Consider the following 12,312-nt stretch of genomic DNA (forward strand, 5'->3'; position numbering starts at 1 on the left):
AGCCAGGCTTGTGTGTTTACTTGAAGCCTGTAGCCAGCACTGTGTGTTTACTTGAAGCCTGTAGCCAGGACTGTGTGTTTACTTGAAGCCTGTAGCCAGGACTGTGTGTTTCAGGCTGATGCAGGGCTGGCTGTTCATGGAGCAGGGGTTCTGGAAGCCTCCCCAGATCAAGGCCCTCCTCACCGGAGTACCACAGGTAGAATGAGGATTCTTTTGAATGCGAAATACATAGGAAGTGTTTACTGCAAAGTTTGAAGTTTGAAGCATTGTAGGTAGATTACGGCCCTTAGATATGAGATAAAGGTGGTACAATGGCAATATTCATGGCAGTGGCCTTGTGTGTGCAGTCAGGATTTGTTTTTTTACCTCTGACTTTGTAAGAACTAGTCAAATTTCATCAACAAACTATAACAAGATTAATCACTTACTTGCCTCAGTTATTTACAGGCTGCCAACATATAGAACACTGTCAAGTGCCATGTTAAACACACACATACCACAGACCTGTCTGGAGTCATCGTTTTGTGCTGTCATGGATGAATGTTAAGAAATGTTCAGATCAGCCTCGGGGCACAGGCGGCCATGCAGTCTAACTTATATGCATTCAATTAGATTTGCCAGCATCATGGGAAGATGAATGTTGATGGTTCAAACCCCTGTCCTTGCAAACCAAAAGATGTTAAATGATCGTACTTGTTGTTACCCTGCCTGGCACCCAGCATTAAGGGGCTAAATCAAGTCAGCATGTGTCTGATAGGATTCATGTTAAACTACGGCATGGTATCTGAGTCGGCTAGCGCTATATAACATGGGGGCACAGGTGGCCCAGTCGTCTAACATGTCTAAGGCACCGCAATTCGCTGTGCAGAGTTGCACGCCAGAAACCTATGATTGTGGGTTCGAATCCCGGTTCGCCCTGATTATATTTCTAGGTTTGTCAGCACCATACCCGTGCTCGTGGGTTTCACCGATGTGGTAAACGTCTGAGACCTGCATCACTTCAGCTTTCCTCCCACATTAAGCTGACACGCCGTGATATAACTGGAATAATGTTAAAAGTGGCGTTAAACCCAACTCACTCACTATATAACTGGCTGAAGTCCTGACTGGTTCAAGCCACCACACAGACATATGCATGCACGTCGTTACATGCGTGTAATAGTCTTGAATGTGACCATAAACCCCATTTCACCCACCTCATCACCTGATTATGATCAGTGATCTGTTTGGGTTTCACTTACAAAGTACATGTCTACAAGCTCCTTCCACTGTAAGCTCACATACGTTGACATAAGTGACTTTCTGTGAGTGGTGTTTAACGTAACTTGCTCACTCCACTCATACGTCTCAGCCAAGAGTCATATACATTTTCGAAAGTTTTCTTGAATATGTTGCCATATGTCTTGGAAACCGGTTGCACCGATTTAAAAAAGTATCAACATAGCCCTTTAACCAGTGACCTAAAATTCACTGAAGACAAATACTGACTCTTGCCATGCAATATAGAATGAGTTTGGATTTTGAGCTAGTCCTGCACTGTCTAAAAATATATTTGAAAGCCATCATGCATCAAATGTTACTGTCATTTGTCCAACTGTTGTCAAGCCCTATGTACTGAATTAACATGATTAAGCTATCCTGATGTGGCAGTTCCTGACTATTCAGTATGACTATGTTCATACACATGACAGTTGCTAGTGCAGGATTTCTTCTCAAAGACCAAGAACGAATTTACACTCGCCATGTTTCTTTGTAGGGCAAGATGATCATCCTTGATCTCATATCGGAGTTATACCCCATCTACGCCCGCACCGAGTCCTACTACGGCCAGCCATTCATCTGGTGCATGCTGCACAACTTCGGGGGCACCATGGAGCTGTATGGAGCCCTGGACAAGGTCAACGGGGTCAGTACAGCGCCATCTACTGGACACCACCGGTGTTTGGTTGACATAAAGCACGAAATGAGACATATCCTATCTCAGTCAATAAATCAATCAATCTTTATTCATGGTACTTATGAGGCCAAAGGCCCAAGTACATTGTCTAGGGCGTGTTACAAATTCTCAGTCAATGCTTACTTTATCAAAAATATTTCTCCAATGGTGGTCTTAAATTTGTCCTTCAGATGATGCTTGTTGTGAAAAGTGACTACCTGCTTGAGAACCAGTTGTTCTATTTTTTAGGGCTAATTTTGTTTATATAAGTTTAATCATTTCTTTTTTTTCAGGGTGAAATATGTTTTGATCCTATTGAAAACATGACAAATTAGCAGTAGATGTATGAATGTATAATTCTCAAAGGGGAAACAGGCTGGCCAGTGGTATAAGCCACTTTCCCCTGTGAGTTACTTCCCCTAGTTGCTAGCATCTCCACATCATGGTTTTGAATCCCAGCATTGCCGAAAAATTGTCCTTATTTTTTAACATAGGGTTTAGTCTAAAGCTTCAATGATAACAGGAGGTATGATTATTTCAATTAAGTCTTATTATCCCCCTTTAAAATCTTTTCCAGTTTTATTTGCAATTCAGAAAAAGTCCTCATCAGCACATTCTGATGAAGAAGGTGATAAAAAAACAACATGAAATGGAAGTTTCGTAATGATACAACCTCATGAGTTACACAAATTGGATTTACCATTCCTTTTACTAACTAAAGTTGACATTAAAATAGTAAAATGTTCATTACAGTCTGTAAAGCAACCAGGGCCATATGACAGTAAATACATTTATTTGCAGGGTCCTTCCGCAGGCCGCTCTTTCCCGAACACCACCATGGTGGGCACGGGTCTCACCCCGGAGGGCATCAACCAGAACGAGGTCATGTACGAGTTCATGAATGAACAAGCGTGGAGACCTGGACCGGTTAACCTGCTTGATTGGTGGGTTCCAACTTGCTGGAATTTCAACATTTCATTTCTGTCGCTAGTGTCATACATACATTGACCTGTGATTCTGTGCAAAAGAGACCCGTGAAGATCCGTGGTAGAATAGGTCTTCAGCAACCCATGCTTGCCGTAAGAGGCCACTAACGGGATTGGGTGGTCATGCTCACTGACTTGGTTGATGCATGTCATCATATCCCAATTGCGTGGATTGATGCTCATGATGTCAATCAATGGATTGTCTGGTCCAGACTTGATTATTTACAGAACGCTGTCATGTAGTTGGAATATTGCTGAGTGTGGCGTTAAACAAACAAACAAACAAACTGTGTAGATGAGATCTCCAGTAGGTTAAGCTTGTTGTAAGAACTGTCTGAACGTTGACAGGTGACATTGTGTGACCTTGCTGATGTCATTGTGACTTGGATTATTGATCATGCCATCAACCTCTGGTTTGCTCTACACGGATTATTTAAAGGCCCTCATGACAGCTGGAATATTGGTGACATTGGCATAAAACAACATGCACTCATAATTCAACTGCAGTCAATTCCTATAAATAAGGACAGTTTGATTAAAGGATATATTTATATGTTCATGAGTGATCAACATATTGATTAGTATACATGGAAAACTTGGGTGAGGTGAGGTGAAATGGGGTTTAACGTCGCGTCCAAGATTATTGCATTTATATAGCGATGTGCATGCACGTGTGTGTGTGGCTGCTTGTAATAGTCCGGACTGATGCCGATTTATAGTGCTAGCACACTGAGATACCATGCCGCAGTTTAACATGAATACCCCACTCAGACAAGCCGACCAGTGCTTGTTTTAGCCCCTTAATGCCAAGCGCCAGACAGGGTAACATCAAGTACCATCTTTTAACGTCTTTTGGTATGACGCGGCCGGGGATCGAACCCCGGACCTTCAGCTCTTCGGGCGGACGCTCTACCACTAGACCACGGAGGCGGTTGGAAGACTTAGAAATACCTTTGTAAAGTTGTCACCATTCACCCCTTGCCATACCTTGCAAGAACTCTCCAAGAAGACCTCTGTCATCCATGTTGTGGAAAACATGACAACCCAAGACGACTAGCGCTACTTCAGTCAAAGAGTCCCTCAAAAATTATTTTGTTTGTGGGTTGTTTTTGTTTGGTTGTAAATTGAAACTCTTCTGGCAGATTCTTTATTCTATCGGGCAGTGGTTAAAGCGTTCGCTCGTCATGCCGACGGCCCGGGTCTGATTCCCCACATGGGTACAACCTGTATTTCCACCTTAATAGAGCTGCAGTATTGCTGAAATATTGCTGAAAGTGGCATAAAACTAAACTCACTCAGTCTCTATTCTATCAATCATGAATGCAGCATTTCTGTAACGAGTGCTAGTATCTTTATCAAGCAAGTGCTCACAGAGTCCATCCGTCCATCAGCTTCTAAATGCCACTTAAACATACTGGAAACTGTTCTAGTGAGGAAATATCCTTATGCAGCAGTATCAGAAGAATGATTCAAATTGTAAGAAATGTCTTGACAGTCCAGAAAACCGGTTTGTTTTGTGTGTTGACCCAGGATCGACAGCTACCAGAAGCAGAGGTACAATGGGGGAAACAAGTTCACCTCTGTAGCCTGGGCTCTGCTGAAGGTAGGATTTGAGAACTTATGTTTCTTACAATCACAGTTTTGGTCGGGATTACCAAACTATGCCTGCTCATGAGCAGAGCTACAGATAAACTGCATATTTGCGTAAAATATCCCCCCAAACTATGCAAAACCAAATTACTTTCAATTAACTTGTGTAAAGAATGAAAAACTCAATTGTTTGAAAACAGCACCTGTAAATACCCAATGAAGCTTTTCAGAATGCGTACACCGGAGCTAATTACCGAGACTCAATTATGAGCTAATTTACTTTCCGAGTCATTAGAACCTTTATATACATCAAAAACATTAATTCATATTTTTTTTAGTCTCCAAATGCTTACTCATTTTGGGAAAAACCAAAATGGGTGATGAATAGATGAGTGAAAATATATTGGTTACCCAATAAAAAATGAAATAACCAAATTAAAATAGAAACCTTCGAGCAGAAATTCAATTGCTCAAAAAGTCATCTGGAGCTCTGGTCATGAGTAAAGTTTACAAATGAAGATCAGTAAAGTTGATTGTAAATCATACATGTTTTTTATAGCTACTTATATATTTATTTCGTTTGGCATATTTGGGATGGGTGGTTTTGTGGGGAAAATAATGCTAATACTGTTAAAAATTCATGATGATTAGTGTTATTTACAGTAACATGTATTATTTATTTACTTTTGAACGTGCTTCATTCCCTGTATAAGGGGTTGGTAGTGACCAGAGACTACAAACAATATGTTGATCAATAACTGTTTACAAAGTTCACACTTTAATTTTATATACCTCTTTATTATTCAAATCCATCGAAGATGGTCAGGCATATAAAATAAATAAAGCTATTTTATTTGTGTGTGTGGTTTTGGGCTCCTGGAGGTTGAATCTGTAAACTGGAAAAATAAATAAAGTGTTTTTTATTTAGGCCAGAACATTTCACTTCTTCAGGTTATGGTGGAATTTACCCTAATTTTTGGAAATGTGAATGGTAGTTTAATTTTAGTTAAAAGTATGAAAGCCTCACCTTATGTCTTGGTAGACTTGCTGTAGCTTCTATGTCCACAGCTTTGTTGGTAGGGGAGCAAGTCTCCAGTCTTGTTTCAAATGAAATGTGAAGACCCGGGTTCGATTCCCGACATGGGTACAATGTGTGAAGCCCATTTCTGGTGTCCCCCGCCGTGATATTACTGGAATATTGCTAAAAGCGGCGTAAAACCATACTCACTCAGTCATCTGAAATGTTGAGCCGCGCATCGTGTGCTCGGATGTATAGTGTGTTACCATTTGTATCTGGCCGGAGGCCTATAGATAAACTTTGACTTGACTTTGTTATTGAGGAAAGAACAATTGGCCAAAAATTAACAGGGATTTGGGGAAGAAAATTGTTATTTATTTTAGTCATTTTACTCTTCAATGTTACTGATTATGAACACTTCTAGCGAAGAAACTTCTCATTTTTCAGTACAATGAAAATATGCCCAATAATTTGTTCAGGTTCAAGAATGTAAATGGACATTCAATAGATTTGGTTTAGATTTTGTATCATTTCTGATAACAGATTTGACAGAAAAACAGAAAAAAATGGACAAAACTGAAGCATTAGAAAAACTCCTCATATGCTTTCGAAATAATTATGATCTTTCCCCAGAAAAGTGTTTACGCTTATAATACAACTGAAAAGTTCCATGGAAAGAATGGCTATGTCAGAAGACCTGGGTTGAAACTCAACATTAGAGTATGACTTTGATTATACTGACTGTTTCAGTAGTTGTTTGTGTCGGCATGGAGGGGGGAAATGATTCACTGTGACTCTCGTAAATGCCAGGTGCAAGTTCCTACATTACAGATATCCTTATATTACCATGATTACACCAAGACCAGGGAGCCGTTGTACAAAGTGATCTTAGCACTGAGGTGGTCATAACTCCCATATCTAACATAGACTTACAACAGTCATAGTACTAAGGTTGTTTTCTACAACGGCACCCTGTGTTTGAAATAAAAAAATTGCCAGACTGCCATCAGGACCCACAGACTTTATAAGCTGCAGGCCCTGACGATACTCTTCAGGCCCTCATTTAAGCTTATGGTGACAGATAAATAGACATGTAAATGTACCGCAGGCCATAAGTACCCATATAACTTTAAAACTATGGGACTGACACGAGGTCTTCTTGCCATGGCCCTGCGGGCAAGTGCTTGTTTTGTACACTGACCAAGTCCATTGTTAATAATATCTGCTGGGCCAGAAGTATGAAATTTAGCAGGAAGACCAGGATTGTTTTTTTTACAACGACCATTAAGTGATTAGCGAAATTTTTCAGTTCTAAGGGACAGAGAGACAGACGTTCTGATTTCAAAGCTGATTTGGTTGGTCAGTCAGGTTCCCCCAAACAGAGGTTGTTTTTTTTATTGTGGCTCTTAGGATTCTTAGAACAGGTCCACACTACACCAGTGTTAAACAAAATTCTACATTGAAATATCTTTTCATTCTGATTGATCAGGGGGCGATGGGGTAGCCTAGTGGTTAAAGCGTTTGCTCATCATGTTTGATTCCCCGCATGGGTACAATGTGTGGAGCCCATTTCTGGTGTCCCCTGCTGTGATATTGCTGTAATATTGATAAAATCGGCTTAAAACCATACTCACTCACTCACTGATTCCAATCACAATATCCACCTCTGATTGAAACGGTTGTGACTATGACAGGACTGAGCTAAGACATGTTCTACAACAGATTTCAAAAGTAAACTGTCGTTTATCTAAAGTATAGGAGTTGTGATAGTCCTAGTGGTATGATCACTTTGTGAGTGAAGCCCTACGTTCTGTGACGTCAACTTTATCAGCATATGATGTTTTAAACTGTGTAAAGATATCAGTAGCAAGATTATTGGCGCCCATTACCAAGAATACATACCTTTAGATTTTGAAAAGTTTAAATTTCCTTATCAGGTAAATATGTTGCCAGTCATGGGAACTAACACCACACATTAGGCATCATCCATTATAATTGAAAGTCTTGCAAACTTGTTTAATGTTCGACTGTGCAGATGACCACATCGTCCAGTGAGTTATGTCCCCCTGATGGTACTAGCATGTGCTGTGTTGTAGTTTTAGTACTGACTGTGTCTGCTGCTGCCACCCCTATGTGTGTGTTATCAAGCCGGGATGTGTCCTCCTTGTCCCTCTGTCCACTAAGTCTTACATTTAGTCTAATATGGCGTCTGAAGGAACATTGACTGAAAGGCTCAGTAAAGCCATCAAAATTATAATGGCTACCTTTTTCAATCTGATCTGTCAACATGTTTACATTTTCTAATCTCAGTGGAGTGTGTACAACTGTTCTGACACCCATCGGGAACACAGTACAAATGTCCCAATCACTACACGACCGAGACTTGTACCTGAACTTGCACCAGATGTAAGTAAGACCACCCCTAACAATTCAAGGAGTAATCTTCCCTTGTGAGAGAAGAGTTATCCCCCCTTGCTGGAAAAGTGGAATGGCTTCCTGGTGATGCCTTACACAGCATGTGGTGATCCCATGTATCAAGATTACTTATCCTTGTCCTGACGCACAGTTGTCTCCCTTTGGTGTTGTCACATTGGTTGTCTCCCCATGTATATTTGCTCTCTGTTTGTGCTGCTCTTGCTACTATAATTATCTCCCTTTGTAACCGTACACACCTCACCTTACCAAGCTTTCCGTGTATAGAACCCTGCATGTATGGGCAGCAGTAGCCATGATGGATCAATGTTACAGAGGTTTGCACACAAACTCATTTCTATATTCAGAATTACGTAAAAAACAATTTTACTTTTTTGGATAGATTTCTTATTTACCAAACCCATATCCACTTATTAAGACTTAACAGAAAGTTTTTATTTCAAATAGTATTTTACCCAACTGTTATTTGTATCCTTGAAGCATTTATTCCTGATGACCTTGTATCATGGCAACAAGCAGTTGACCAGAGGTCAGATCTCGTTGAGTTAACAGGATCCTTGCAAGGACACTACTTCTCTAGTGTTAAGGAGATGGGTGGTTCACATTGCTCAGCTTAAATAATTGGATCTATACATACATAAGGAAGAGAATATATGGATGTCAACTTCTTTATTATGAGGAACGAAACGTTTCGGAGTATATGCTTACTCCTTCATCAGGTGCTGTTGGAAACGTTGTGTTCCTCAAAATAAAGAAGTTGACATCCATATATTCTCTTCCTTATGTGAATCACTTCTAAATGCCTTTCAAAGACCTTATACATATATGTATATATAGGTTTTTATTTCACTTCATGATAATCAAGTTTTCTTTCATGTTATTGAATAGCAGAAGAGCAGGGATTGTTGTTTCCAAAAGCCATAACACTTCAGCATTTGGGGCTTTTGTTTTCAATATTTCAATATTTGGTTACTCAGTTGATGACAAACGTATGAAGTCAAAACTTGTTGCTCTTGCAGCAGGTACTTCAGGTGCTCCTGTTCACTAGTCCCCTTTCTAAAACTCTGTACATTCTAGCCTCCTTGTTTCAAAAACACACACATTAAACCAGACTATTTGAGGAAATTAGTACACAACCATCTGGTTTATCGAGGCTCCACCCTCTCTTGCAAAATGGTCAGTTTCTGCATCACCATGGCAACGTTCATAATCTGTGACTGTTTGGGTTATGTATAATCTTGCAAGGTTTGTGGGGGTGAAGCAATACAGAGTAGACTCTTATCCATGATACGTTGATTTACAAGGGATTTATCTTAAAGCAAGTAATGCATGGATATATTTCCACAATGTTTTCTAAATATTTACAAAAATGTGGCAAATTAAGATGTTTCAGATTCTGAAATATTGAAATTTGTTGTGGTTTGTATTGTATAATCTATCTCTCTTTGTCTAAAAAGGGGGTATCACACTTCTGTATCGCTACACATCCGATGGTCACTGTCACCAACCTCAGACTCATTAAGATCAGATCTGTTACTCTAATACCACAACTATACCTCTCTGTGTTAAGATCTGAGGATGCCTCCATGGAGGTCACGTCAAGTGTACTTTCTGATCAGCCCGTCAGCTTTGAGGCTCTCTGTATCAGTGAGCGAAACATTCACTACACCATATTTTATTTCTGTATCTTGAATACGAACTAAAACAACAGTTTCCGAATGTAAATAAATAAAGTCATGCTGTAATATTTTTGTGGATTTTACAGACACCCTGTCATTAAAATTGCCTTGGCATCTACACCCAAAAGGACATACCACCTAAGGAATATTTGTGTTTTGAGTGAGTTTTCACTTGTACAAATCAAATTTGAAAATTGATGTTGTAAAGAAATGAAGATGGATATTTAGAAAAGTGACATCTGATTTTATCAAGAACCCAAGCATCCTTTATTTCACACTTATTGTTCACCTGACTTGACACCCTGTGAAGATCCGGGTAAGAATAGGTCTTCAGCAACCCATGCTTGTCATAACAGGCCACTATACTTGCCGTAAGAGGCGACTAACGGGATCGGGTGGTCAGACTCGCTGACTTGGTTGATGCATGCCATCATATCCCAATTGCGTGGATCGATGCCATGATGTCAATCACTGGATTGTCTGGTCCACACTCAATTATTTACAGACCGCCATCGTATAGCTTGAATATTGCTGAGTGCGGCATTAAACAACAACAATAGACAAACAAAACCTGACTTGACACCCTATGGATGTGTCCTGAGATCTACACACACAGGTATGATATCAGAGTGAAAGGTCCGACTTTAATGAGCCCTAACCAACCCCTGTATCTTCCTGATATACTGACCCATTACTGCACATGCATTAACACACAGGCCAGTGTGTACAACTCGACCAGTGGCCACATGGACTTTAATGGTGTCCTGTACACCAGACGACCTTCTCTGCTGATGAAGGAGTATGTGAGTAGACAGACGACCATTATTACGACTACTTGTTTAGCCTGTGCAATTTGTTGTACATTTTTATCCTTACTGTAACTGTAATCCTTGTTTAAAACATTTTGATCATGTTACCATGGTTACTAAATTGCAAAATTTGACTAATCTCACTGAATCTATTTAGAATTAAGATTGGCATTCAGTGTGTATTACCTTCACATCTGACTGGTATTTTGAAATTTTGTTTTTGTTTTGTATTTGTTCTCATTTATTGTGTATACATTCCGATACAAAACACACATTTCAGGCCTGTTTTTGCCATTGGTCAGTGGTTGAATTAATATTTTATGAAAATTCACATCAAAATTTGTGATATTTTTATTTTTAAATATTTGTTCTGGTAATGTAAAGAAGCAGGGTTTTTTTTATAAGTCAATGGTTTACCTCCCCTTCACTATAAGCCTTATTAAAATTTATTTAAAGAATTTTCAAAAGAATATTTTGGTCCCACATTCATGGAATTTTGAGTGAACATATCCATGTAGCTGCCTGCCCCAAGTAAAGGCTTACAATCCACTTCCATAGCGCAGTCAGTGTGTAGATGCCTGCCTCATACTTGTCCTGCATGGCTGCCTGCTTGTGAATAATGTCTGTTGTTGCTCTGTGTCATGTGTCACATTGTTGCACGGTCGGTCGGTCGGTCGGTCGGTCGGTCCCTCTGTCTCTGTCTCTGTCTCTGTCTCTGTCTCTCTCTCTCTCTCTCTCTCTCTCTCTCTGTCTCTCTCTCTCTCTCTCTCTCTCATTTTAACAGCATGTCCTAATCCATATATATTATATTTAAAATAACATCAACATGACTTTTATCTTCGTAAAAGCTTATGAAGAAAATTTAATACAACTTTGAATAATTCTAATAAAGATTTCATTTCATTATTACTTTTCTACATTATACGATTATAGATTGAAAATAGTATGATGACTATTGTACAGAACATGCAGGATGTCAAACAAACATTTGAAAAATAATCGAGTACTATTCTGTATTATTACCATTCTTATGATGATTATTAGATATGGTATGATCCGGAGCAGCTTTACCAGGCCTGGGACAACATGGTTCTGGCATCAACGACTCCAGCCCTGGGGAACAACACACTGTTCACGTAGGTCCTAGCGTCTCCTAGAGGAGATTTCTAACAACTGTGTCTTCCACAAACATCAAATGTCAATATAAATAATTGAGAAGTTATGATTTGTCTATTGATGACTACTCAAAATTAGTCATGATTATGTGAAAAACATTCAGTTTATTTAATTGAAATAAAATAAATTTAAATCTTAATTATTTTGCTCCAGTTCACTGTTTGAAGTAAGTGTTATTTGGCACAATTTTGTAAAGTTGGTTGTGGTTATGGTGATCTCTGTGTCACACTTGTTTCATACTAAATGGTTTATAGCTGTGCAGAGTTGCACACCTTGGCCATGGCAGGATCTGCTGGCCATCAGACTAAATCCCAGATGTGCACTGATTGTGATCCTTGGTCTGCCAGCATCATACCTGTAATCATGGGTTTTACATTTCTCTGTCATCTTTGTATCTCACTGTCTCTCCTGTTATAGTAGGGGACATGGGTGGCCCAGTCGTCTAAGGTGCCGCAATTCGCTGTGCAGAGTTGCGTCCCTTGGGCACGCCAGAAACCTATGATTGTGGGTTCGAATCCCGGTTCACCCGAATTATGTTTCTACATTTGTCAGCACCATACCTGTGCTCGTGGGTTTCACCGTGGTAAACGTCTGAGACCTGCATCACTTCGGGCTTTCCTCCCACATTAAGCTGACATGCCGTGATATAACTGGAATACTGTTAAAAGTGGCGTTAAACCCAACT

The 12,312-nt window shown here is 39.8% G+C and overlaps 1 protein-coding gene across 4 annotated transcripts in view; it reads left to right on the forward strand.

Annotated features, from left to right (window-relative positions):
* The window catches only part of LOC124135580 (alpha-N-acetylglucosaminidase-like), a 35,310-nt gene that overhangs the window by 15,313 nt on the left and 7,685 nt on the right, over positions 1-12,312 (forward strand). For 2 of the 4 annotated variants that reach the window (XM_048399667.1, XM_048399668.1), the window contains 6 exons: positions 115-196; positions 1,757-1,906; positions 2,738-2,880; positions 4,453-4,525; positions 7,841-7,936; positions 11,496-11,587. In XM_048399667.1, coding sequence (XP_048255624.1) covers positions 115-196; positions 1,757-1,906; positions 2,738-2,880; positions 4,453-4,525; positions 7,841-7,936; positions 11,496-11,587 — 636 coding nt within the window. Of the gene's footprint in view, positions 1-114; positions 197-1,756; positions 1,907-2,737; positions 2,881-4,452; positions 4,526-6,163; positions 6,251-7,840; positions 7,937-10,358; positions 10,446-11,495; positions 11,588-12,312 lie in introns of all 4 variants that reach the window. The other 2 variants (XM_048399669.1, XM_048399670.1) reach the window with 2 other exon arrangements.

Source organism: Haliotis rufescens, unplaced genomic scaffold (genome assembly GCF_023055435.1).
Source record: "Haliotis rufescens isolate VD_foot unplaced genomic scaffold, xgHalRufe1.0.p SCAF_2, whole genome shotgun sequence".
NCBI classification, from domain to species: domain Eukaryota; kingdom Metazoa; phylum Mollusca; class Gastropoda; order Lepetellida; family Haliotidae; genus Haliotis; species Haliotis rufescens.